General features: G+C 31.0%; 1 protein-coding gene across 1 annotated transcript in view; it reads left to right on the top strand.

Annotated features, from left to right (window-relative positions):
- Positions 1-25337, top strand: part of LOC143201133 (pikachurin) — a 373950-nt gene that overhangs the window by 281460 nt on the left and 67153 nt on the right. Inside the window, exon 6 of the mRNA XM_076412007.1 lies at positions 19940-20098. Coding sequence (XP_076268122.1) covers positions 19940-20098 — 159 coding nt within the window. The remainder of the gene's footprint in view (positions 1-19939; positions 20099-25337) is intronic.

Here is a 25337-nt window from a genome sequence, read left to right as displayed (position 1 = left end):
TTCAATGTAAGCAATTCACAACTAATTTTATCGTTTTATTTGAGGAAACCTGCTGCCAAATTGGTATTCTTATTATGGCAATAACCAAGAACCACGGTCTGAAGGATCAAAATAATTCGATGACACTGAACTGTAAGACTCACTTGACAAGGAGCCATTTTAAACTACTCCAGGCACTTACATTACCGCTCCAATTGACTGACATGATGTTTCGAACCATTTCAACTTCGGCAAAGAAAGAAAGACTTTTCTGTAGAGTATTCCAAATACCTCTTGTTCGGAAAAATACAGCATGGTTTAGTTGGCACATGGTTCTTTAAAGTAGTAGTATCTTCTTTAAATAATGAAAAATATTATTGTGAAACAATGGATAAAAAGAAAGGAAAAAGTAGAGTTGAAGCAAAAACTTGGCTTGATGCCGAGTTTCCTGACGCTACCCCAGGAAAATCAACCATCAAGGATTGGTATACTAAGTTTAGACGTGGTGAAATGAGCACCAAAGACGGTGAACACAATGGACGCCCAAAAGAGGTTGTTACCGGCGAAAACTTTAAAAAATTCCACAAAGTGATTTTGAATGACAGTAAACTGAAACTGAATGAAATAGCAAACACTCTAAATATATCAACTGAACATGTACATCATATGATTCACGAATATTTGGGCATGAGGAAGATGATTCGGAGCTCTTTGAAGGTGATCAAGCGTAATAAACCCCAGTTTTTGCAACAATTTGTGACAACGGATGAAACATAGCTCCATCATTTCACTTCAAAGTGCAACAGACAGCCTTCCGAGTGGACTGCACACGATGAACCCGCTCCAAAGCGTGGGAAAACGCAACTGTCGGCTGGCATGTTTATGGCGTCTGTATTTTAGGATGCGGATAGAATAATTTTCATTGACTACCTCGAAAAAGGAAGCATCATCAACAGAAATTATCACATAGCGTTATTCGACCGTTTGAAGGACGAAATCGCCGAAAAACGGCCGCACTTGAAGAAAAAGAAATTGCTGCTTCACCAAGACAATGCACTGTATCAATAATCCATGAATTGGGCTTCGAATTGCTTCGTCATTGACCGTATTCTCCGGATTTGGCCTCCAGCGACTGTCTTCTGTTCTCAGATCTCAAAAGAATGCTCGCTGGGAAGAAATGTTTATCGAATGAAGAGGTGATCGACGAAACTGAGGCCTATTTTGAAGTAAAGGACAAATCCTACTACAGAAATGGCATCAAAAAGTTAGAGGGTCGCTACAATCAGTGTATCACCCTTAAAGGGAATTTTGTTGAATAAAAAAAATAATTTTGGCAAAAAAATGTGTTTTACTATGGAGGGCCGGGGACTTTTTAATTGACTTTTATACGAAAGCCTCTAATTTAATAGAAATAATAGACACCTAAAATTAAAAATCATATAGTTTTTTTTAAATATTATAAACAAAAACATATTTCTTTCTATTATATCAGTTAATTCTTTAATTATATAACAATTATATGTAACTCTTAAATTAAATTATACATTTATTAGATACTGAATAAGTTAAAATATCGACTGAACTAAATATGAAAATATATTAATTATTAAAACGCTAAATCGCTGGCTATTCAATCTAAATTATGAAAATCATAATGAAGAGAAACACGTTCAAAATATTAAACGAATCAATTGTTTATTGAAAGGAACTGGGTTGAAATTTTCCCTTTGTTTGGGTTATATTTATTATTAAACAGTAATAAATAATTTGTTAAAACTTCTTTGTTTTATTATTCTACATTAAATTAAAATTATAAGTATAGCTCTGGGTCAGAATAACACCTTAAATGAAAATATAAGTTTGATCCAGTGTTGTATTAGTTAAGTATCTGCATGTCTTAACAAAATTATCTCCATATTTGTCAATTCATGATGAGTATATGGGGAAAAGTAATTTCGATGTATTAGTTATAGATAGATAATAGTTAAATTATAGAAAGATTATAGTTAATAAATTTTAAAGAGATAGTAATAAAATAATTTGTAAATTAAGATTATAATAAGCATATCTAATGTAGGATATAACTCTTTTCCCTTTTATTCAAAGTTATTTTGTACATACATCATCTAGGTGTTTTGAACAAAAAGGTTATGAAAAACAATTTATTTTAACATATAGTACATCTACAAACTACAGCCAATTATACAGACACAATAGTTTATAGGTTAGAGTTCTAAACTCTTATCACTATTGCTTTCAAGAAATTTGCATGTACCTGACAACCTTCATTCAGAAATAGGTAACCTAAAGCCATCTCTCAAAGAAAATATGTTCTATAACCTATTATCACTACATAGTATAAAACAAAGTCGCCTTTTCTGTCCCTATATCCCTATGTGCGCTTAAATCTCTAAAACTACGCAACGGATTTTGATGCGGTTTTTTTCAATAGATAGAGTGATTCAAGAGGAAGGTTTATATGTATAATACATGCATAATATACTAAGGCAACAATTCTAATTTTAGAGGTTTCTAACGTGATGTCGTAAATTAACCTATTTTTTTAGGCTTATTTAGCAATTAGCAAAAACGCTGCCTAACCCTACGAGTTAGATCAAATTAATGTACTACAGTATTGTACACCATAAAAAGGTCTACAAAAAAGTCCGCGATGGTATATGTTTATCTTTTAGGGATAACCCACATTAACCATTTTTATTGTTTACTTTTTACGTGAGAAAATGGCTTATTTACGAAGCTATTTTAAGCAATACGGCATTAATCCTTATCGAATTAAGTACCTTAAATACAGTGTGCAATTAATATAGATCAATATGGTTCCTTACAGCATGTAAATTAAACAAATATTTTCGGAGATATTACAAATTTAAAATTTGCGTTTAAAAATGTGTAATGTAATAAAAATTTTATGAATTTAGATATTCCAAAGATAGCAGGAAATCTTCATAGTAAGTATAGGGGAAGAGGAATTGTTTTACTCCAAATTTAATGCGTGCAGGCCAAGGGCAGTAATGAACGAACCAAAAATACTGGATCGATTTTAATCATGTTTTCATTGAGTGACATAGGCATATATATTTTATGCCCGTGCAAAGTCGGAGCGGGCCGCTATGTTTTTATATACAACGTTCATATTTTTTCTGTAGTGTATTTAATTTAGTATCAGCATTGCACCCGTGCGAAGCCGGGGCGGGTCGCTAGTAAATAATAAACACTTAATATAAAGTCGCTATTGTGTTCTTAAGTAAAACTTTAAACTAGAATAAAACTGATAAATATATCCGATTCAAAGTTGCTAGTAGTAGATATATACCACGCTACTTCCAACCAAGCTTCGGGTCATGATATTCATAAATTTAGCCAATCGATGGTGTTTTCTATTCGGAATTTAGCTCAGACACGAGAAAACCCACTTATTTATGTAATATCGTGACGGTTTGGCTTTCGTGTGTCTCGTAGAAATCTGTCTACTAAATTTATATCATTTATATAGACGAATGTAAAAAAACAGACCGAAAACTGCAACGTCAATCATTTTTATCCTCATTTATGTCTTTTTCGTATATGTAAAAAAGGTATAAATATGTATGTGTGGATATAAATATTTAAGACAAAATCACATTGTCGACATACGTTACGTAGAGACTATTCATTTGATAAAACAGCTTTAAATTTATGTTAGACATATGACAGAGCTTTCATATATTATGTAATAAATGTTTTAATATAAAACTATATATCTATTTATTATTATTAAATATTTTTTTATATTTTTCCCTAAGGAAAGTTAATGATTTTTTTTGTTAATTATATCTCACATTAGATATGCTTCAATATTAATTAACAATTATTACTACTGTTCTTTTAAGTATCCTTATACCAACGAGGATTTATCTGGATTGGACCTACAGTTTAACGTGGGCTCCGAACCACGGTCCTCGGCATTAAGCCTACCGACAGGCGAGTAACCTACTTTAAAAATCATCCCAAAAGACATCCGATCTTACACAGCCTGGTTACTGGCGTGACTGGGATCATTTTCCTTGTCGGATTTTGCATTCTTACCTAGGGATAATCATAAATGTTTAACAATCAGAAACATAAATTTACGACCATGCCCCAGCAGGTTTCGAACCCGCGACTATCACAACAGTAGGAGGACCGTCCCGTTGCCTTTACCACTGCGCCAACCAAGCCGGCCCTACTACTGTTCTGTTGTACTTGCATTAATATCCAAGTAAGGCGAGTACAGGATTATGTATTCAGCTAATGTTAAGAATAATACCTTTACATTATATAAGTTTATGAGGTTTGGTTTGTTTCAATCTTCTGATTTCCAGCGTGTTGTCCAGTAGCTGTATTACTTCCACGTTGCTGGAATTTAGCATCCCTATTTTTATGTTTAGGGCAAAATATCGTATTCCTTCGTAAAAATGTTATTATTGAAATTTTAATGTGGAAGTATGTCAATCGGTACCCTGGCTGTTGAGAATTCGGTTACCATACAGCATTCATCAGTAGCAGTATATAGCTTATAATAATTTTCACCTATAGTTCGTTGAAGAATCTAGAATATTCAAAGTTTCATCTTCTTTAATGTCATTTCCATAGAATATATTTTTTTAGTTTTGAACGGCTTTCACCAATAATTAGACTAACCGTTTCTTTTAAACAGTACATTCATCTTTCTATCTTTATAGTATACAGAGGAAAAAAATATTTTCCATATTATCTGAATAGCAGGAAAGAGATTAAATAATAAACTTATGTTACTATTATAACTGTTTAGGTTAATTGAATGCAAAAACTTAAAAACATCGATTTATTGAAAAATCATCAGTTTCTATATTACAGTGAAGGGCGAGATATCTCAATATCCTTCTTATTCGCCAAATTTAGCTTTCTCTGACTTCCGGTTTAACTAATACTTCTATTAATACTTTCGTAAAAACCTGATAGTATTAAGTGAAGAGTTCATAAAGTTATACCTTTGTTTAAGGGGTATATTGTCAGTTTTTTTAAATACTGTTTTGAGTAGATTGGAATGTGAGGAAAAATTAAATCTCGTCATTTATATAATGTATTATTCATTAAACTTATTAAACTAATTACATACTTGTATATAATACATATATACAGGGGCAATGAAACAATTTTTTATTTACTGTTTACAAGGCAAGTCGTCAAGTCACTTCAGACAAAGGATTCCAGTTCGTAATTAATAGTCCATAGAGAATAATATTATCTACTTGTCACTAGACAGGAGATTTTTTGAATTATGTGTTATCACTTAGTGGAAAAAATATTTTTAAATTTTCCCATCAAAAATACTTGAATATTTGCTAAGTTGAATTTTAAAATAAAGCCTGAGATTTAAAATTTTAAAAAAATTATTTATTATGCCATATAAAATGATCAGAAATCATTCTGCGTCAAGTAAAATGACAAAAGTATTGGTATTTTAAAATTGCACTTTATTTTCGACGAATGATGATAATTATCATCATCGATCGAAGAAAAGAAAAATCTCGTAAAGAAAGAGTAGGGAAACAGAAGCTCCTACAGCTGTAGATGGCAATTTTTTATCCTGTGTTACTAACCTTCCTATTCTACTGGTTCTCGTATTTTACACTACGTGAACAATTACTGAATTATGCTTGTGGTACAAATTTGCCTAAATAAAAACTATAGAAATATAAATTGAAACATTGAAATAATATTTCTACTTTGGACTTCATCATTTCTTCCATCACTTGTTTTAAAATGTTAATTACTAGCCAAGTTGCTAAACTCTTTAGTGGACCATGATTATAGAGCTATTGAACTTCTTCCATTGTTGGAGATGATCATCATGTGACTTTTTAGTCGCTGGTATATTTAACCCTACCATAAAATATCCAGTTTTTTACCCATTTTTTTCTAACCTAAATGTTTGCATCTCTATATCGTTTGTCGAGATAAATAATCCCGAAAGAAAAATAGGCAATGAATTATCGCTTAAATTTATATTATAATATTTCATTACTAATATCTAAATGACAACAATAAACGGCATATATATGTATAATAGATATATAGTTTGTTGAAAGTTATTTTGAATATACGTCATTTAAATTTGTGACATCAAAACGTCGCAATGTTGCCGCAATAATTCTGAGTTTTAGTTCAGTTTGACTTTGAAATACAACAAAACTTTAATCTAAATAAAATGAATTAACAAAAATGTTATCAAATATAATTTATATTAATATTATAGTATATTTAAACATTACTGTTAATTATACAGCAACAATAGTTTATAGGTTAGAGTTATAAACTCTTATCACTAGAACTTTGCATACACCTGAAAACCGGACGAATTTGACTGCCTCATTAGTTTACGTGTTTGAACGAATCAGACAGCATTGTGTCTCTTTTTAACTAGAATAAAATGAAAAGGAATATATTATCTAATTCTAAAACGAATTTATAAATTGCGGCAGGTAATACATTAAACATCTTGATGACGTATGTACAAAAAAACGTTGAATAGACTATACATTACAATATATATTCATTGAATTAGATCGTTTATAAAATCTATAGTACGCAATTTAATGAATTCGGGAATATAATAATTAATCTCTATTAGCAAGTTGATGGGGCGGTTACCGAATCAATAGCAACTCGGAAATATTTTTCAGTTGGCTGATCGTAAATCTTATTTCATCAAAATAAATCGGCCCGATATTATTGGTAATTTTGTATTTGCGACTTTTGTAAAATCAATACGTATATTTCCGTATTAAAATATTAGTATATTTTAAAAACATCTAAAGTGTTTTGATTTAAATAATAAATTGTTTAATGAAATAAGTAATATTAATTAATTATTTGTACAACGTGGAGCTAAGTCCCGCTACCATTTTGATTGCCTAAAGTTATAGGCTCAAAGGAAAGATAAGTAAGTTTGGTTTTCATAAAAAGTTTATTTGGTCTTTGTATTTCTTTTTTTCATTATGATTGAAAAATTATATTGACTAAATGTGACTGTAATTTCTTTAATTTCGTGACGAGTCTTTAAGATGTTGAGTCGTGTGGGGCTTATTCACATTAAACCTTTGATTTTAAAAAACCCCATAAGAAAAATCTGGTGCTGTTAAATCCGGAGATCTGACTGGCCATGCTAAATTGCCACTTCGCGAAATCAACCTTCCTGGAACAGCGTCATTCACAAATTGATTTGTGGAATGAGCTGTGTGTGCTATGGCCTCAACTTGTTGAAACCTCATATCCTCTAGCCCTTGATCTTCCATTTCAGGTACAAGAATATTTCGAAGTAACAGTAACTGCAACACTTTGATCAGTTTCATGAAAAATACGGACCAATAATGCTTCCAACATGAATACCACACCATACAGTTGTTTTTAGTAGATGAAATGATGTTTTATGAGTTAATTGAGGATTTAGTGTTCTCCAAAACCGACTGTGCTGTTTATTGACGTGGCCACTGAGAAGAAAATGGGCTTTATCGTTCATTATCAATTTAGACGAAAAATCTTCACTTTCACCAAACAGCGTTAGTATTGCATTACTATACTCAACTCGTTGATTAGGATATGTCCATAGCAATTTTTGGACTAATTGAATTTTGTACGAGAAAATTTTCAAATCAGTCTTCAAAATTCGCCTTAAACTGCATGCAGAAATGTGTAACTGGGAACCACCTCACAGAATTGATGTTTCTGGAGATTTGGTAATACTATCGCGAACCAGAGCTACATTTTCAGCGTTACGAGATGTCCGTTGTCTTCCAGAATGAGGCATATCTGCTGTCGTACCGTACTGTCGAAAATTCGCATGTAAACGATAAATTGTGGTTATATGAGGTACTGGACGATTATATATATAATATTTTTGACGCAATTTCCGCTAAGTAGTAATAATGGAACGATTATTTTCAAGAAATATTGTCACTATTTATGCTCGTTCTTGTGGCGTATATTTATCCACATTAAAGTTTGAACGTACACAACACAATGGTTAAAGCGAAACTAAGCTAAACGTCACACAACCAAGATGGTACGCTATCAAAATGGTAGCTGGACATTTGCCCCACCTGTTAAGAATTTTTTACTAGATTTATTCATCACTTGGATACTGTTAGCATCCTAATTTAATGACATCAAATATATGATAACTGAAACGTCTAGATATAGAGCTCACACATCAATAAATCGCATTTTCTTTCACTTATTTCAAATACGTTATATTCCTTAGCTTTTGCAATTAGTAGGATTCCAGGAAGATCATAAAGCTGTTTCTTTTGATTCATTTAATTAACCGAAAACAAGTCACTGAGAAAGAAATGAAACAGATTAACAAGAACAGAAGACAGGTTAACGTTGATTTGGCAATCATTCCGCAGTTACAGAAGTATTTTTTATCACAGGTGGAGCTAATGAAAAAGTATCACTGTTGAAGCTGTCAGGACACAGAAGCTGAATTGAAAACGCTCAAGGACCACTAGCCATCTGCAGTCTGTGGATTCCTAACACTGGCATCGCAATTCTTGTTATAAGCATCATAGAGCTAATTTTCTTGGCTGTAAATTATTGGTACTTGGTGTCACCAAAACGCCTGGAACCATTTCATACAGTATAAATCACGGAAATCTGGGTACAAACAGTGGTATTCAGATGATTAAATACCTACTGGTAGACAAAGATACAGGCGATACTCATAAATAATTTTTCTTTAACAATCTTTTATTTTGCGTTTTAATATATCAATTGTTTCCTTGATCGATCAAGATCAACTTGATTTTAAACCTGAGACAATTGAATATCTGATATTTTAGCTGGTTAGTAAAATTTAATATATAACACAAGTTGGTTCTTCCATAAATCATTTCAATATAATTTATTTTATAATAGCATAAAAGGTCGGAGTCTTGTAATTCATGGAACAAACTTCTGGACTACTACAACTTATATATAAGATATTACGTTCTTAAATCAAAGTTGGGATAGAATTTTTTATAAAATCTCGCTCTTTTTGTTTTAGTTTTATTAGTCTTATATCAATACCGCGTTTTTTCAATCATACGTGTACCGATAAAGTTGGGGATTAGTTTTGAGGATGCTTTTGTTAAACTTCGGGTTGTATTGTAATAAATTATTCATGTCATACCAATATATATATATATATATATATATATATATATATATATATATATATATATATATATAAATCAGTTTAAAATAATCAAACAGTTTTTCCTGTATGTTTGTGTTATTATATGATATTAAAATATACGAAAATTAAAAAATAACTTAGTTATAACAGGTGGGGCAAAAGTCCTGCTATTATTTTGTTTATCTGATGTTTACCTCAGTTTCACTTTAACCATTGTGATGTGTAGAGGTCCAAATTTTATTATGCAAAAATATACGCCACAAGAACGAGCAGAAATAGTGACAATATTTATTGCAAATGATCATTCTATATTGCCACCCAGCGGAAATTAAGTCAAAATTATCCTAATCGTCTGGTGACTCACAAAACCACAATTTATCGTGTTCATGTGAATTTTTGCCAGTACTGTAGGACAGCAGGCAGGTCTCGCTCTGGAATACAATGATGAAATTGAAGATTTTTCGTCTAAATTGATAATGAGCGATGAAGCCATTTTCTTCTCAGTGGCCACGTCAATAAACAGAATAGTCGGTTTTGAGCAACAAAGAATCCCCATTTAAATCATGAAACATAATTACATACGCTAAAAACAACTGTATGGTGTGGTATTCATGCTGAAAACATCATTGGTCTCTATTTTTTTGAAAATGATCTAGGTGTTGCTGTTAAACTCTACCAAAATATGATTACAAATTTTCTTGTGCTTGAAATGAAAGAGCAAGAACTACAGGACATGTGTCCAAAGCAAAATGTGGTCACAGGACACGCAGCTCGCTCAGCAATTCAATTATTGAATGACGTTTTCCACAAAGACTAGTTTCGCAAAGTGGCGATTTAGCATGGCCAGCCAGATCTCTGGATTTAACAGCACCAGACTTTTTCTTATGGTGTTTTTTAAAATCAAAACTTTATATGAAGGAGCCCCAAACGATTCAACATCTTAAAGACAATATTGGTCACGAAATTGAAGAAATTCTGCCTCAGATGTTGCAGGATATCATGTAAAATACCTTAAATGATCCGAAAGGTGTATAGCAAATCGTGGTCACCATTTAGCGGATATAAGTTTTCAATCATAACAAAAAAACATAAAGGCCAAATAAACTTTCTATGAAAACTCCACTTACTTGTCTTTTTTTTGAGCAAAGTTATAGGCAAAGTTATAAAATCAGAATGGCGCTTTTATCACTACATAGTATAAAACAAAGTCGCCTTTTCTGTCCCTATATCCCTATGTGCGCTTAAATCTTTAAAACTACCCAACGGATTTTGATGCGGTTTTTTTCAATAGATAGAGTGATTCAAGAGGAAGGTTTATATGTATAATACATTAACCTATTTTTTTAGGCTTATTTAGCAATTAGCAAAAACGCTGCCTAACCCTACGAGTTAGATCAAATTAATGTACTACAGTATTGTACACCATAAAAAGGTCTACAAAAAAGTCCGGGATGGTATATGTTTATCTTTTAGGGATAACCCACATTAACCATTTTTATTGTTTACTTTTTACGTGAGAAAATGGCTTATTTACGAAGCTATTTTAAGCAATACGGCATTAATCCTTATCGAATTAAGTACCTTAAATACAGTGTGCAATTAATATAGATCAATATAGTTCCTTACAGCATGTAAATTAAACAAATATTTTCGGAGATATTACAAATTTAAAATTTGCGTTTAAAAATGTGTAATGTAATAAAAATTGTATGAATTTAGATATTCCAAAGATAGCAGGAAATCTTCATAGTAAGTATAGGGGAAGAGGAATTGTTTTACTCCAAATTTAATGCGTGCAGGCCAAGGGCAGTAATGAATGAACCAAAAATACTGGATCGATTTTAATCATGTTTTCATTGGGTGACATAGGCATATATATTTTATGCCCGTGCAAAGTCGGAGCGGGCCTCTATGTTTTTATATACAACGTTCATATTTTTTCTGTAGTGTATTTAATTTAGTATCAGCATTGCACCCGTGCGAAGCCGAGGCGGGTCGCTAGTTTTAAGATAAATAACAATAAAGTAACGGATTATTAAATGTTTAATTTTCTAAGTTTATATAATCATAGGAATTATAAATAAATTAAAAAACCGAAATTCACCACAATACCAGCGACAGTAACGGCATCAATTATTAAAACAATTTCGGTTACCCCAACACTAATGTAACAAATTGTAATTGCCTGAAAATATGTCCACGGAAATTCGATAAAATTAATTGATAATTGGAAATGGCCATTTCAATTTATATTAGCATTGTTCCTGATGGGAAGAATCAACATAATTTCAAATATATGTGCTTGATTTATGAAATGTTGTAATGTTGCCAATAATTAAATGTAATATTGGTTGTTTTTGTAAAGAAATTTTGGTATCTGAATGTGTACATTAGGATGACGAAAATATATTTATCTTTCCTCATATTTGATGTATTACTATTACCGACGGTATTATTAATTACTTTGTCTAGTCTCGTCTCTCCATGAAATATGTCTATTTAAATTGAGACAAACATTTTTTAATTGATTTTTAATAACTAGATGAAGTGAAGATGAAAATTATCTCGAGCATTAACATTTTCAGAAAAAAAAACTGATTAACAGCGTTATATTTTTCCTTTTCGAAGGCAAAAACATCAAAATATGACGAAAAAAACCTTTGTGAATATTAGTATTAAAATAAATTATAACTGAGTAAACAAATAAGGCTACATGTAGCAGATCAATAGAAAATTCGCTGCCTGACACATAGATGGCGCTACTAGAATTTAATCCGTATGTTTTTTAGTTACCGATAACCCTCAAAAGGTGCGTGTATAAATTTGACAGCTATCGGGTCATTAGTTTGAGAACTATAGAATTTTGAGTGAATTAACTTTTGTTATTGTGACAATAATGGATAAAAGGAATTGTGTGTTGGGGTTGGGGTTGTTACCGACGAAAACATTTTAAAGGTCTAAGATCATTTTGAATGACTGTGAATTGATATTGAACCAAATAGCAGACCCTCTAATGATATCAACTGAATGTATACATCACATCATTCACTAATATTTGGGTATGAGAAACATCTGTGCAAAGTGGGTGCTGCGCGAGTTCACTTTTGACCAAAAGCAATGACGAGTTGATGAGAGCAGTGTTTGATGATCAAGCGTAATAAACTCGAGTTTTTACGTCGATATGTGACAATGGATGAAACATGGCTCCTCATGTAATTTCACTCCGAAATCCAATCGACAGTCATGCGAGTGGACTGCACACGTTGAACCCGCTCCAAAGCGTGTGAAAACGCATCTGTATTTTGGGATGCGCATGGAATAATTTTCATTGACTACATTGAAACAGGAAAGACCATCAACAACGACTATTACATAGCGTTATTGGACCATTTGAAGGACGCAATTGCCGAAATACGGCCGCATTTGAAAAAAAGAATGTGCTGTTGCAGCAAGACAATATACCGTGTCACAAGTCAGTGAAAACAATGGCAAAACTCGGTAGGTCAAGGAAGCTATAAAATGGCTTACAACGTTATAGTCTAAACTTTTTCCTCAGTCAGTATTAGCAAAAAAGAATAGAAAACTTATAAACGGTTTTACCAACAATTTTTCATTATGTTTAAACCTAATTTTTTTAATATGGAAATATGATTTACTAATTCATATGAATGTAATATAAAGTATAAACAAGAATAATGCAAATATATTAATATCTATATGAAGTCGATATACATTTCTAGAAAATTCGAATGCTAACAAAACAGGAAAAAATTGGCTTTTAACTAAAATCACTAAACACTCACTGTTGTGCACTGCTTAATGATTATATATTCTCAAAATACAAAGAAATATATTAATGAAATTCAAACCTTTAACAAATATCGATCAATATTATCGAAATACGGTCATGGTTAGATTACCAAAAGTTAATATCAAATATCTGGTACTTGTATATCAAACGGCTTGATATGTTATACTTCACCAGGTTTAGCCACTAATCACAACACTAATGCCATAAAATTATTCCTAGGATTTGAGAGAGATGAAATACTTATTTACTATCCAGTAATTTCCTTTAAAATTGCTCCTATTGTACTATGTTGAATGGCGGATATGTTTTCCATTGGTCTTTTCCACTCTGCACAGTTCTAAAATACGGCATTTCACACATAACTTAACGATATTTCTTCATAACTATATTACACCACAACATTATAACAAAAATTTCATGAGTAAGATTATTGTCAAAACTGCACCAACTTCAGAACATCAAAATAAAAGTATATATGATTTTTTTAATTTTTGTGTTATAATCAAAACATAGAATATTAAATATAGTAACACATTGACTTAAAGACTTCTCAAAACATAAATCTATAATGTAGATATCTAAATAATAATTCATAAAAAGTTCAAAGAATATATTGTCATATAATTACGTAATTTATTGCATTAATCGTTAAAAATATGTTTCATCTAGGCAAGTTACAATGACTTCATTTATGTATTGATATAATTTTTATCTTTTACACCTATTTTTTAACCTGAAATATATTATTATAAAATATAGAATAAAATATCAAGTTTATATCTTTTCTTACATACATGTTTAAATAAAATAGCATCGTTCTTTACTTATTTATTCCACCATTCAATCCTTACACTTTCTTTACATTATTATAGAAAAAAATAATACCACTCTTACATTAACAATCGTTAAACATTAAATTTAATATAACTGATAATTAAATTTAAAAAAATTTAAGCCAATATTTTTTATAATTATCACAAAAATAGTAATACTGACTGTTAATTTCCATTAAATATAAACGAATATCTTGCAATTACACATCACTTTTCTCTAGTATATTATTTTTGGACACATTTCATTATATAAAGGGGGTTTTACTACAAGATGCTTTAATTAAAACAACGGCAACGCCATACTAACATAATTTAAGTAGTTCTCCTGGGAATATTGATTTGGTGAGAAAATTAATGAAGTAAACTTGTGACGTTTATTTAGAGTGGTATTTGCTAAGTATATTCGAGATAACTTCAAGAAACTGAACGATTAAATAAAGCAGAAAATTCCTTTTTATCCTATAGAAAATGGCCCGAAAGTTGTTGAAACTTTAAGAGGAGTGCTCAAAGGACAAGACAAATTATCGGATTACTGGGAATAAATATAAAGAATAAAGTTGGTATAGTGCCAGGCACAAAAAAATTAAATACGAATGACACAACTAGTAATCTCGATCTTTAATACTCTTAAATTATATTCACTGGCCTGCCTAAGAACAATCACAAACGTAAATTTATGACTTTGCCGCAGCAAGATTTGAACACGTAATTATCGTAACACGTGGAGGACCATCCTGTCGCCTTTACCACTGCGCCAATCAAGCCGGCTATCCTGTTCCTGATGCGATAAATTTTGTAAAGGTCTGCTTAAAGGCAGACCCCTATGCCGAATTATTTTTATAACCATATATCTTCTTGATGAGAATGTATTATGTATTGTTGTTGTTCCCTAACATATTTTATATAGAATTTGTTTTATTGTTACATAAACGTTTTGTTCTTAATCTCATATTTTATGAAAAATTGTAGCTACCAGTGGCTTACGTCTAAGATATATTATGTTCATAACCCATGTGGCTTTCTGGAGATTTTTGTATTACTTTTTTATATATAAATATATAACATTAGTTATATCGTTATTATTCATAGATATTACATGTTATTACCTAATCTTCTGTATTATATATAACAACATCGCTTAATATTTATCTTTGTCAAAACGAAATCACCAATTAATCGTTTGAAAAGCCCGCTTAAAGGGATTATTTTATTATTGCCACTAAGATGACGTCATCTATCACTTAGTCTCTCTAGTGCTTGATTTTACCAGATAATATCAAGTATAATCAATCAATAATGATTCTCAAATGTTAAGTTGCAAATGGAAGTTTGTGTACCGAAGCTATAAAAATGTTGCAGATGACATACGCTAGTGCTGAGTTGGTATGGTATAGTCACAAGATACAGAGGAATTAGAAGTTTATCTCCCATTTATTATCTGTGAAGAAGTTTGGCGTTCATTTGCCACCAGTGGGCGCGACTGATAATAGGAGTAATGGGAAATTTAAAATACTTTATTAATAATAATAGCAGTAACAAAAATAGTAAAAATAAGAAAACAATATATATATATATATATATATATATATATATATATATATATATATATATATATATATATATATATATATATATATATTGAAATGCCTTTTTAAATCTTTTTTTTTACCATTTATTATAATTATATAATTGTATGTATCCATATAAACTGTGTTATATTTAGAGGTTGCAATAAAAAGTGTTTCATTTTTGCCTTCTGGTATTCTGTTCACTTTTCTCATCCACCGTAACAAACACCTAACTATTTTTGAATATAAAATATTGGTCAGACTGCTTGTTAAGTAAGTTTTGTGGATAATCTGGGAACTAAATAGAAGAGACGAGAAATGATTTACCAACAAAGTAAAAAAGTCCCTGGCTTTGTCAAATTACATCATATTGACTGGCTTTTACAATTTCAATGTTCTACTCAATGATATTTCCTGGCATATTTGAACCAATGTTTTCCTTTTACTATGCCACAGCTAAAATAGAGGAATGTTATATTTTTCAAATCCGTTACATATAATTAATATTATAAAAGGCTTTACTTATAAAAGACGATTTAAATAACAACTCGAAACCGTATACCTATTAAACAATACTCTTCCACATTTCGGTTTGTATTCAGCCTGTGTAAAATACATATTACAAACCCTTTTGCTATTATTTAAGACCTCACAAGAGATTCTCATCAGATTTTCATTATTTATTGCTAAAAGTCATGTCTGACATAGAGCAGGATCCCTAGGAAAGCTGTGCATTATATTTGAAACGGTAGTACATCCTGGGACAGAATACCTGTCTTCAGATCAAATCAGTGACGTTATATGTAAAACTCAATCTATATTAAGCAAGTGACGTAAACGTTAAGCTTAAGCAGTCTGTCATAGAATAAGTACTTTGTAATTTTAAACCAAAGCAAAATAGGATAAAAACACATAGCTTATTAGTATTATTTTGCCAGATTGCTATAGTAAATAATAATAAAATAATCTAATATTAAAAAATGCATACAACGTATTTACAGCTCAATTTATAATATAAAACAAAACAAGATAATCTATAAGTTATAATTTAGAGTTTTCCACAATTTTAATAATCTCATATCGATGTCTATCAACTAAAAAAAATTCTACCTTATATAAATATAGATTACATATTATTAGCGTTGGGAACTATCGACTAAAAACAGTCGAAACAGTCGATAATCAAAAAACTAATATTTATTATTTTGAGTCAAATGCACGGTTCGAATGTTTTGTTAAATTCGTGATGTCAGACGAAGATGTACGATCCCTTTCCTGTATAAATTTTGAGAGAGGAAAGGATGGAGATAATTGCTTGGAGCAGTTAATTTTATATGGGCTTATATTTTCCAACGGTAATATAAGCGAGACATGAATATATATATATATATATATATATATATATTTACATAAATTACATATAAATCTACGTAAGCATTGTCATTGGTAAAAAGTAGTAAAATCAGTCGAACCAAAAGTAGCGACTGAAACAGTCGATAGTAAAAAATAGTCAATTACTAAACAGTCGATAGTTCCCAACACTACATATCATTAATTCCTGAAAATTATTGAATGTTATGAAAATTTAACAATCAATTATCAAATAATAAATTCCGACTGTTTCTTATTTAAAACAAGAAAAACAAGATTGTTTTTCATTTTTTATCTTATTTGACAATTCTGTACCTTTCTTATTATATGAGTATAACCATTTTATTTTGTCATTATGAATTAATAACAGTTGAACTAAGGGGTAATTTACAGAATTTTCTCATTTGCACTTATAAACTCCTGATTTTATATGATTATTTTTGTATATGATATTAAATATCAATATTTTATATGGCCGGCATTGTTGGACCAGTGATAAAGACGACAGGACAGTCCACCTGCTGTTGCTATATTGGCAGGTTCGAATCCTGCTGGGGCATGGTCGTAAATTTATGTTTGTGATTATTTAATATTTGTGACTGTCCTAGGTAAAAATGTACAACCCGACAAGGAAAATGATCTCAGTCAAGACAGAAACCAGGCTGGATAAAACCGGATGTCCTCTGAGATGATTTCTACGTTAAACAGTAGGTCCAGTCCAGATATACTCTCGTTCGTAAAAAGGAAAAAAACGTTCGTAAAAACTATACATAAAAATATATTTTATATGTTGATCCTGTTTATTACGAAAATAGATTAACGTTTTGATAACAATACATTCACTTAAATAAACTACGACGTAATACTGAAAATTCTTAACGTAAGGTACGCAATTTAAACACAATAAGAAAAAAATATGGACGTTTATTTATCGCCCGAACAGAATTAACCGCTACCGCCATGTTTTATCTGAAAGTTAATGTCGACGGTTCAGCTTTACTGTAGCCAAGAACTGAACAGGCAATTTTGCAGGAAGATAAAATAGTAAACGATCCGATAAGATGGGACTGAAATGAAATTGAAATAGAACTAACGAAAATAGACCAAACAGATAAGATATAACCCGCATTATATCGTTCGTTAAAACGTTGTTTTATCTAGAAAATGAAATGAGAAAGAAGCTCTGGAATAAATCTCTCAACAATCAATAGTTTATTAATTATTAACAAACATACATGGAGAACAATAACTGAGTAATAATGTGCCTTAATACCAAATTAGTTGTGTACTAAAACATGTTTTTCATCTGAAATATAAATGGTCACCAATCTTTATTTTTGAACTAAAAGAAAATTACTTTTATCTTTTAAAAAAGCATTTAATATTAGAAAAGTATGCTAAATACTTTAAAATAACTAAAATAAATAGTTTTTCTACGTGGCCTAGGTTTTAGCTTTGGATATACATAGACCTTTCAATTAACAAAACGAATTTGTTAATATCTCGCAAATCACCTTGATTTACTTCATTTTTCATTTTCAAGTTACGTTCTCTGCAAAATAACGTTTGACCTTAGTCCTTCAAGTTTTTTAACTGTGCAGATTGCTCTTTGCCTACGATGTCAATATCACCACTTTTAAAACGTCAAAACCAGTATTTGCTTGTTGAAATCGATGGAGCATGGTTCCACTAAACTTCACACAATATTCGATAACCATATGCCGCCTTTTTGTTCAAAGTGAACGAAAAACAGACAAAAGAGATATTCAGATGTTTTCAACGCACAGAAAACATTTTTGTTCGCATGTTAACAAAATGACCGAATAAACATACCGAATTAAATGCAATATATTCAGGAGTTCCGCAAGGTAATGTACATGATCTATTAGTATATCTTCAGTACGCATCCGATCTACCTACAACAAAGATAACCACTGTGTCAACATACGCGGACGACGCGGCAATCTTAGCCTCTCCTGAAGATCCAGCCATTGTATCAATTAACTTACAAATACATCTAAATCAAATAAAAATGTGGCTGAAAAGATGGCGTATAAAAGTCAACGAAACAATATCCAGTCATATAAGGTATTAGGCACCGTAAAAGAACATATCTTCCAGTTTATATCAATAATTATCAACTCCCGCAAGCAGAGGATCCTAATTATCCTGGAATGTACCTAGATCGACGCTTCACTTAGCAAAAAGCACATACTCGCCAAACGGAAACAACTTGGACTTAAACTCTGCCAAATATATTGGCTTATCGGGCGCAACTTCAAGTTACTAGACAACAAGATATAGATATTCATACATCGGTCGGAAGTAAGTACTTTCGCCCCTAATAACAGGGAAGAAAGTTAAACATTTACTCCCCGTGAGAAGTACACCCGCGCCCTCTATAACGGCGGGAGGAAAAAAATTCTTATGCGTATTTATACTCGTACCTAGGGACTATTTATTCTGTCGCTACAAGCATTTGTTTATCGCTGTTATTAACGTTGATACCTCTAACCTTAAAAATAATCATCAATGTTGCTTTGAATGTTGTTAATAACGTACTTTCGACTAGCTATAAAAAAATCGTATACACCACACTTACCAAAAGTTTAAATCTCGGTTTTGTGGTTTGTGGTGTAATATACTATTGGTCATATGAAATCCAACTATAGGGAACTGCTAGCAAGTCTAATATATCCATCATGCAACGGCTCCAAATGTTGCGTGTAATTCTCGATGCTCCATATTATGTTTCAAACAAAGTGATACAACGCGATATTCCTCTAGAACTAATAACGAGTGTAATTTAACGTGTTTGTGTGAAATACTTCGAAAGAGTGTCGGTGCATCTTAATGTACTCGCTAATCAGCAAAATATGCGAAGTGACAATGAAGTGCGTAGACTAAAAAGTCTAACATCATCCTATCTGATAAATGGTCATATATAAACTTTAATATAAGCTTTAGAATAAGACTAATTAATTAAAACAATATTTTAAATATGAGACATCACTTAATGAAGTGGCAGATTCTGGAACTACTAAGAGTAATACAAAAGATGTGAAGGTTTTAATGATTTAACATTAAAGCAACTAACACTAATACTAAAGTTATTCTATAAAACATTTTTGAATTATTTGTATAAGTTATTACATAGAATTATTTATATTTTTTTCAGATTTGACTGTGGATCTGGAATAGGTGTGGTTCGATCTGACGAAACAATATTACTAAATCAGTGGAACCACGTTACTCTCTATAGGCACCGATGGGATGCTTGGCTGCAGTTAAATAACGGCAAACATATACAAGGAAGAAGTAAAGGACTGTTTTCAAGGTTAGTTATGTTTCCTCGTCAGTCGATATACAAAATCTAGTTTAAGTTTATCAAAACCAAATGTTATGGAAGTTATAAAATGGAGGCAATATTTTATCGCCGTAAGTTACAGTTGTTCGATGAAATATGTTTAGCATTTTATAACATTTCAGAATTTTTCAAAAGACAGTAAATATATAAGAATGTATAAAGTAAATTCACAAAATGTTTTAATTAAATAGGTTCAATACAACTTGAGAAATCATGTTAAATACCTAGAAAAAAAATGTGTTTCGAGAAAAGCTGTTTTAAAGTTTTAAAGTTATAGAAGTCCCGGGCGTAACAAAGAAAACGCTTTTTTGTTAAAAATTGGCTTTATTCCTCAACTAAGTCTCGATCAAAAGCCATATTTGATCACGACTATATTTGAAGTCAGCAAACCAAGGAGTCCTTAAAACCCTTTTCAAGCTATTGATGCGCGTGAATGGTATTTTTTCCCATCAAGAAGCAGTGCAAAATTAAAACACGAAATAGTTTTTTATCTAATGTTTTAATATAACAAAAGTAGTTTTGCGTCACTCTTAGCACAATAACTCACAAACTTATGAGTATAATAACATGAAACTTTAAGAGATTTTTTTTTAAGGTTAGTACTAACTAAAAATGTGGTGAATGCTACAAAACTACGGCCATCCATGTATTAGGCCCAGCACTTTTAAGCCCTTGTTTTATATCTGCGATAATAAATTCACTTTTGGACATATTCTTAAAGGATTAAGCTTTGAAGATATGGAAAAATCGATTCAAATTTCTACACTAGAATGCCATCTTAGTTCAGAAACTTTATTAGTCTCATTACTCGTTTAATATAAGCACATTAGTATTTCCTAACAACCAAAACCATATCAGTCGCGCTATTTAACAGATCGTCAAGAAAATGTGTCTTCAATTGTAGTAAAACTATTTGCGAGTATCGATTATTTATCGCTTATTATCAAATATTTTTTAAAAAATATTTTAAAGTCTCCTTTTTACCAGCGAGAATTTATGTGAAATGGACCCACAATTTAACGTGGGCTCCGAACAACGCTCCTCGGCCTACCGACTGGCCAGTAACTAACTTAGAGACCGTCCCAGAAGACATCCTGTCATACCCAGCCTGGTTACTGGCGTGACGAGATGGTAATTCCTTGTCGCATTTTCCACTGCTACAATCACAAACATAAGATATATCCACGCCCCAACAGGATTCCAACCCGCGACTATCGCAGCAGTAGGAGGATGGTCCTGTCGCCTTTACCGCTGCACCAACGAAGCCGGCTAATATATTATCATTCGTAGAAATTATAAAATTGCATTACATTGCCCAAATTTTCATGATACAACCTACATGAAATGGTGTCGTGAAAAAATTTTGGTAATTTGATATATATTTATGTGTTTATTATATTATATTATATGCATTCAGTTGTCACACACCCTAAACTCTAAACTTTTGATCAAACTCTAGCAAAAAAAGTTAATTAATAGCACTTTCTATCTGCCTTAAGTAGTCTTAAACCCTGATATGTGGTACTTATGCCAGGGATCCATTGGTTACGGATATTCTTCAAAGTTTGGATTCCTAATTGGAATGTAGTGTCGTTAAAGGTCTAAACACCTCCAATCTACCTTTTATAACGTTACTTCAACTTACTAACTTCAGCTGCGATATTTTTGCAGAAACTCCACTTAGCTACACCTTCACATAGTAATTATTTGAGTAACAGTGGAATGATTGTCAATCCAATGTTAACCTGTCTCCCTTTCTTGATGAGTAGTTTGACTCCTAACTGACTTTGACTAGTTAATTGAATGAATTCTAAAGAAAGCAGCTTTATGATCTCTCCTATGAATTGCATAAATTGCTAGTTATGAAACATATAGACTTCAAAACAAAAAGCTCCTTATCTTTTGACAATTAATTCTTTCTACGTTCACAAAAGCTACACATAACCTTCTACTAACTCCAAAAATATAAGGTAGAAGATCAAAGAAATGCCCATTCCAAATATAAAGATTCGAAACTTGGTCTTTAATATTACTTTCTGACGATTTCAACTAACATTACTTAATAATTAGCAACATTTGATTACCACTTACATATTAGAAAGTCAGAAGTAACGTTTTATTAAAACTTCTAATCCACGTTTCCTGGAATTTATTACCAGCATAATATTTCAATTATAGTAAAAGTCTCTTAATCGTTATTCAGAATTCGTCTGCTAGATGAGATCGTTTATATAGCTAAAGCCGCATTTTCGATGTTTGCAAAATGTTTCCGGAACTTCCATTAACTTAATTATCTTTGTTTCAAAATTGCCTGAAAGCAAATAAAACCGATGATCTGACATTCAGCTACAAGCGCGCTAATGTATAATAAGGCTTGAAACCAACAAAAGGCGATATTGCATCTATATCTATTTTTCTATAAAATTAATAAAATGTATTTAACAAAAAAATTGAACCGACTTCGAAAAATAAATAAGGAACTCACTAAAAATTTTAAAATAACCAAACTTAAATTGTTAACACAAAAAAATGTTTAAAAATAATATATGCTCATTACAATCGTTATATTAACTATATCAAAAGAATCAAAAACTTACTTAACAGATTTATTACAACCTATTTTATATTCTACTATATACACACAATTTAGCTTAATACCTACTTAAACCTATGTTTCTATTTACAATATTATTTTAACTACTACCAACTGACTTTGAAGACGATTGAAATTGTAAACAGTACAAAAATAATAATATAATTTTGTGACATATACAAAAAATTAAATTACCACCAAAACAAATCTAAAATTAATATAACTGTCTGGGTTCGGCATCGACTTCAAATTGATCAGTTGATAGTAGTTAAAATAATATTGTAAATAGATGAGCAGGTTTAGGTAGGTATTAAGCTAAATTGTGTGTATATAGTAGAATATTCGAATACGTGTAGTAGATTGGCCAAATAAGGTTTTTGTTTTATTTTTTATTTAGTTAATTCAACAATTATTATCTACATATTTTGTTTTGAAATGTTTTTTTTGTGCTAAAAATCTAGGTTTGTTTATTTTTTAATTTTCAGTGAGTTCCTTATTTATTTTTTGAAGTCGGTTCAACTTTTTTGTTAAAAATAATTTATCGTGAGATAAGAACTATTACTATTTATTACATTGCCTGCATATTCAGCACAATATATATTACAACAAGGGTGAAACTTTCGTGTAATTAGCGTTATCATTGGAAAATATCGACATTGCGATATATAAAACAAATTGTGCTTTGTATATTTTAAACTGGCAATCACGCCAGGTTCAGAAAATCGAAGTTAATAATTATTGCGCTTTATATTTTCATGGTAAAATAGCTTTGCATGCGATGCTTCTCGCCCAGGCGATGGCAATATTTCTGCAAGTAATCAAAATAATAGCAATTTGTAACTTTTGTTGGAATCGATGACATGCACTTATTTAGTCAGTAATATTATGCAGGCAAAACACCTTTAATAGATGGTAGATGGCTACTGTTGTAACAGACTGCTTAATATTATGAATCTAATTTAAAGTAATTATTATTTAGAAGACGATTTCGGTAACTTTCGTATCATCTACGCCTAACCGGCAAATTTTCAATAATCACACCGTCTATTATAATAAAACAGGTCTGCAGCATGTTTGCGCATGGAATAGTGTACCTAATTCGTGTTGTTTTTGTATCTAGAAATAATAATAATAACAAGGAATACTTCTGCATTTGATTTTATATGTGAAAAATGCTAAAAGTCAATTCAATAAAATTATATTAAATTTGTACATAAGAATTAATTATTAAAATATAACGAACATCCATTAATGATTTATTTAGTCGTCTTAAACACGTTGTCACTTCGTGCACATAAAGCTTTCACACTCTATAATACAATTTCATAGAGTTAAAGTATATTAATCATATACTGACCTTTAGTGGTTTCCTCTTTCATCACCCTGTCTTGGTAATTGTCAGCATTGGATCATAAACCAATATTAATAAAATTTTATCACTGTCACTTTCAGAATCACTACTCAAATGAATAACTAAGATGTTTATTTCCAGTTCATCAAAAACTTGCGCACGGTGCCACCATTATCAATATATTCGTCAATGTGTCCGATCGAAATCAGTCAAACCGAAGGTGTTATTGTCGAAAATCCTTGTTTACAAAAATCTAGACAGTTCTTGTTTTAATATCCTTCTGAACCTGAATGTATATTGTAGTAATTCTTTGCAATACCCCATATGAACTCAATTGGATTAAATATGCAGTGATAGGGAGGAAGATGTAATAACCTGTGGCCATAAACTTGAGCAATCTGATCTACCATGTATATTTTCTCAGGCTTATTTCTAAACAAGTAAATTACATAAAATGCTATTAAATCTTTCACTTATATTTACCGAGTAACAACTCTAATACAACAATTTGAGTACCAATTTGAAATGTAATGTAAGAATTCCTTAACTTCTCCACCAGTGTATTATATATATGGTAGATATGGTGCATTGTACATAACAATAACTGATGGTTCCTCCAAGATCTTTAAAAGCTGATTTTCAAAGTACTGCAGAAACAAATTATGGTTCATTTCTCTATGGTAGTCACCCTTGAACTTAGAGGAAAACACTAATTCTGCACCAGGAATAAAACAATTCCTGTTTCCAGCATAAAGAACTATATCTGCAGTGAATCTTTAATAAATGTTATGACTAATAAAACATAATCGATAGTTATTCCAATGTTTACCTTTTTCCATAAACTTTTGTTGTCCTTACACTATATTTATTATCATCTTGCCATGTGCCATGTGATCCGATGTGCCATTCTGAAATATTCATGTCTCATTTAAATATATAAATTGATATAATAGTTCTTCCTAGATTTTGTTATATATTTTTAAAAATTGTATTCTTTTAAAAACAATGGAATTCCCATTAGGGAGGGGATGATCTACGTCCCTCAAATAGCTGTATATCTTTTGGATTTTTATGGATACTTTCCAGACTAGCAATTTTCTCTGAATTAATTGTGTTAAATTATGTTTCGATTGAAAAAACTACTTACTGTTTTTTACCTTTCGTATATTTGATCTCTGATACAGTTAACATAAAGCTGAGCTTGATTCGTCACCTGTTTCGTATAAATACGGTTTATTTTTGGTGAATTTAAGGTTATATTGTTT

The sequence above is a fragment of the Rhynchophorus ferrugineus genome, unplaced genomic scaffold (assembly GCF_030347505.1).
Source record: "Rhynchophorus ferrugineus isolate W39M unplaced genomic scaffold, kcgeb_rfMv2 rfM8, whole genome shotgun sequence".
NCBI classification, from domain to species: Eukaryota; Metazoa; Arthropoda; class Insecta; order Coleoptera; family Curculionidae; genus Rhynchophorus; species Rhynchophorus ferrugineus.
Note: the sequence above shows the minus strand (reverse complement) of the source record. Positions and strands in the feature narration are given on the sequence as shown.